This window comes from Gobio gobio, assembly GCF_949357685.1.
Source record: "Gobio gobio genome assembly, chromosome: 1".
Classification (NCBI taxonomy): domain Eukaryota; kingdom Metazoa; phylum Chordata; class Actinopteri; order Cypriniformes; family Gobionidae; genus Gobio; species Gobio gobio.
Window position 1 is genome coordinate 22,248,670 of NC_137097.1, and position 4,626 is coordinate 22,253,295.

A 4,626-nucleotide genomic window follows, 5' to 3' on the forward strand; every position below is an offset into this window, starting at 1 on the left:
TACTTTAAATTGACACACAACAGCCGTGAAATGAACAAAACGATATGTTGTATGAAGCTGTAAAGTTGATCATCTGTGAAAGCAGCGATCGAGGCTCCACTGCGCGGCGTGACATCACAGGGCTCATGATGTCACAGTGCTGCATTCCGAGCTGCATTCCAGCGAACATTCCGGCGAACATTCCGAGCTGCGCCAGTATAAAAGTCAGCAGCAGCAGCGAAGACTTTCACACAATCAGCAGCAGCAGCGTTCGCCCAGAATAAGTTACTTGATATCATAATATAAAGCGCAAGTCTCTTCATTTACCTAATTTAGCTCAATTAAAATGGCTATCCCACTTGGATCCATATTGGTGTCGGATTGGCACCGCTGTGCAGACAGCAGAGAGTTTTTCAGCAAAATACTGCACAAGAAGACACGCCGAAAGTTTGGGCTCTTGGAGGCGCCGATGATGCCTCCTCATATGAATGTGGACATTGTTCGCTACAAGGTTCTTATCTCGGGTAAGACTGGAGTCGGGAAGAGTGCTCTTGCTGCCCGTCTCGCTGGCCTCGATCTCCCCAAAATGCATTATGAGAACACAGGCATAGAGACAACAGTGGTCTTCTGGCCTGCGAGACTAAAGGACAGTGGCCGTGTGCTGTTTTTCCGCTTTGAGCTTTGGGACTGTGGAGAAAGTGCCATGCGAAGATTTGACCACATGCTACCGTCATGTAAGGAACAGGTGGATGCCATCCTTTTCCTGTTCTCCTTCACTGATCGTGGCTCCTTTGATGATCTTTCAAATCAGATATCACAGATCACAGAATCTTCAGATCCAGTGGTTAAATTGGTGGTTGGCACCAAATTTGACTTATTTATGCACACAGACGTGACAGAGAGTGACATAACACATTTTCAAGAGGTGTGTGGTCTTCCGGTCTTCCGAGTGGGAGCTGATGTGAGTGCGGGGCTCGGTGAAGTAGCGCCTCTCCTAAATGCCCTTGCAGAACATCTGTGGCACCAGGACTGTAAGGCTGCTTCATCTGTCTCCATCTCCCCACAGGCTGCTCTCAGAGAAACGGGCTCAGAGATCATTGTATAGCTTGTGTGTATTGTAGATCAATTTCACATCTGTTGGGGCTGTTCACCCCAAGTCAGCACCTTGAGTTAGGACTAGGGTGTGTCTTGTAAGGTGGTGGGTGGGACACAGGCCACACCCTATATTGCCAAAAGTCGACGGGACAATTATTATTATTTTTTTAAAGAAGCTAATATCTGAAATATAGTTACATTTGTAATGAAACAATGTCAAATACACGTTCAAATGACAAAGCAAAACTAATACCCAGATATAATTATTTTAAAATACGAAATCTGTGGTGAATTGGCCTTTTTGTCGTATTGGCTCCTAGCTCTGGTGCAGCACTCTGGGCGGGACTTGCTGGCTATTTCGGAAGAGAGGACTGTTCACCCCAAGTCAGCACCTTGAGTTAGGACTAGGGTGTGTCCTGTAAGGTGGTGGGTGGGACACAGGCCACACCCTATATTGCCAAAAATCGACGGGACAATTAAACCATGATTATGTTGTAATACCAGTGTAATACCCAAATTAAAATACAAATTTGTGTCCTCATAAATCGCATAAGTACACAGAGAGAGAGAGAGAGAGAGAGAGAGAGAGAGAGAGAGAGAGAGAGAGAGAGAGAAACAGAGATAGAGAGTTTCAAAAATAACACAACACTGCCATCTTTTGTTGATAGAGGGGAGGGCACACAGAGAGCCAAAAAGATTATTAAACTTTGACACATTGCCAAGGCAACAGTATTTAAAATATCAGGAATCCATTCATATGTCTGTATCTGCCACGTTTTGTCATTATACTGATGAAGTTTGAAGTAATCCGGGTGAAATTTTTTGAAAGTGACACACTTCCTGCTGCCAGTTGGTGGCCACACACACACACACACACACACACACACACACACACACACACACACACACACACACACACACACACACACACACACACACACACACACACACACACACACACACACACACACACACACAGACAAACCCCTTAAAGCTATTTGGTTAATGGGACACAGGAAATGTCCTAATAAACCATGTTTACGTTGTAATATGTAGTATATTTTTAAAGCTATTTGGTTACATTTTAATAAAACATTGTTTATTATGTTTGTACACACACACACACACACACACACACACACACACACACACACACACACACACACACACACACACACACACACACACACATTTTCTTGTAGATTCAGTTTTTTAATTATATGATGGCTACAAATATTTTCAGCAAATTCCTTCTTAAGAACAACATTTTGAGGTATATATGTTGTATATGTTGTCCAAAGCAGGGCCGGCCCTGACCAATTTGCTGCCCTAGGCAAGATTTTTCTTGGTGCCCCTTGTATCAAGGTTTAGCACTACACATTATCAGTCTAAGTTGTGGAAACACTCGTACTGTTTTATTTTTGTAATGCATTGATGTTTTATTTTTATTGTTGTTGTTGTTTTATATGATGTCCAGTCCATTCTACCCCATCATTATGTTCATGATATTATTATTGTTTTTTATTTGTTAAAGGCTGATGATAGTAAAACTGTACAAATATTACACCTATGCCACATTACAGCCTAAACACAAATAGCAAGAGTAATTGCATCTAACACATCATTGTGCATCATGCACAAACTATTCATAGAGAACTAGCAAAAGTGTTTGTTTTCCAGTAGATGGCAGCAATCTTCCACTAAACTATGAGCATTCATGCTTTCACCAGGAATTCAACTGAGAAATTTTGATATTTAATGTGAATTTTACATAAAATGTTGCCATTTTAAATAAACCTGTATATAAATATCATTGCTAATTTCGGCAAATACATTTTAAAATTGCTAAACTCCCCCTTAAAACTGCACAACTGCAGAGTAAAAACATTAGGCTATTAAAAAAGTGATATTACATGCGTTTAAAATTTTTATATTATTTATTTTTTACAAAATCACACTGGCTGTGGCCTCTGGAGAACCCAGAACAGCTGCTTGCATAAAGTTTAAGGTAAAAATAACTGGAATTAATTAGCAAACATTAGTATTTTACTACTATGCAATTAAATAAACTGTTCATCAACTGTTCAACTAATTTGCCTACATCCCTTTACTTCTGTCTTTACACAGCAAAAAATGCTCTTCTTATTTAGAATCTTTTTCTTGTTTCCAGTCCAAATATCTAAAAATTCTTAAATCAAGGTGCATTTACTAGATGAGTAAAATGACATACTTCATTTTGATTTTATTTTCAAGTAAACAAGAAAAATGTCTTAAAACAAGCAAAATTATCTGCCAATGGGGTGAGAAAAATAAACTTATTTCTGTTTGGGACAGAAACAAGATTTCAATCAGAAACAAGATTATTTTTCCACTCCATTGGCAGATAATTTTGCTTGTTTTAACCAAAAACTCACTTCATTTTGATTTTATTTTCAAGAAAACAAGAAAACTATCTTCTGTCATTTAACTTATCTAGTAAATGCACCTTCAACCTTGATTTAGGAATTTTAGATATTTAGACTAGAAACAAGACACAAATACTATGTAAGAAGAGCAGTGTATCCCTTATCTTCCCTGCATCAGAGGGCTTCTGTCTTTTTTTTAGACACTTCAATTCGGCCATCCGTCATAAATAATCAGGCAACTTACACCGTGCCAAGCACCCATGAAAGCAATCCTGTCTGCGTTTTGCGGCGAGAGGCGACGCGACACAACAAATTCCCCTAACGATAAACTGATCGCGCGTTGTATTTCTGACGCACTTCAAGTAGATCTGCGGGGGGAGATTGATGAGGCGGACCGGAAAGATGCGGGGACTTAGTTACGGTTTTTTTTGCGCTTTATTTGGTAATATTTCAAATTAATATTAATAAAATAGTATCAGTAATACATTTTGGCGCCCCTATGGATGAGTGGCGCCCCTAGCATTTGCCTATTCCGCCTATGCCACGGGCCGGCCCTGGTCCAAAGTAATATTTGAAAGGAAACAACGTGATTAATTTTGACAAAAAATTATTGTAAATGTCAGAATAGTTATTTTATAAAGTCTAAATGTGAATAAGAGAAATATATTAGTAAGTATTTACTACTAGCAATTACTATTTTAACCAGCAAGTGGTTGCAGAGTACAACTCACTGGCTTACCTCATTTAAAAAAAAAATTCTTGTTAACTCAATTAAATAGGCTTACACACACAACAAAAAGTTTTGAAAAGAACAATATTAGTGAGCAGAATTAACCTAATAATATGGCTTAAGTATTGTCTGTGAAATTGGGGGAATGATATTACCACTGACTCTTAAATCATTATTTAACTTACCACAACTATCAGTCCAAATTAAATACAGTATATCGAAAATGTACTTAAATAAGGTTACAATGATAAATTATACAATATACACCAACAAATGCGTTCAATTATATAGTATATCAAATGTAAATATTGTTTAATCATTAAGAGCCTGTGTCAAATGTCCTGAACTGGTTGATGTAACTGTTCTCTGTGAGTGCTGAAGGGCAAATGATGGCTTGGAGCGTAATGTCAGAAAACT

The 4,626-nt window shown here is 38.6% G+C and overlaps 1 protein-coding gene across 1 annotated transcript; it reads left to right on the plus strand.

The window, feature by feature from the left end:
• Nucleotides 1–325: 325 nt before the first annotated feature.
• Nucleotides 326–1,084, plus strand: LOC307131300 (ciliogenesis and planar polarity effector 2-like; the record flags this gene model as incomplete). Its single annotated transcript, XM_079824871.1, has 1 exon — nt 326–1,084. One exon carries the CDS (start codon nt 326–328, stop codon nt 1,082–1,084), a length of 759 nt encoding a protein of 252 aa, XP_079680997.1.
• Between the last annotated feature and the right edge of the window lie 3,542 nt (nt 1,085–4,626).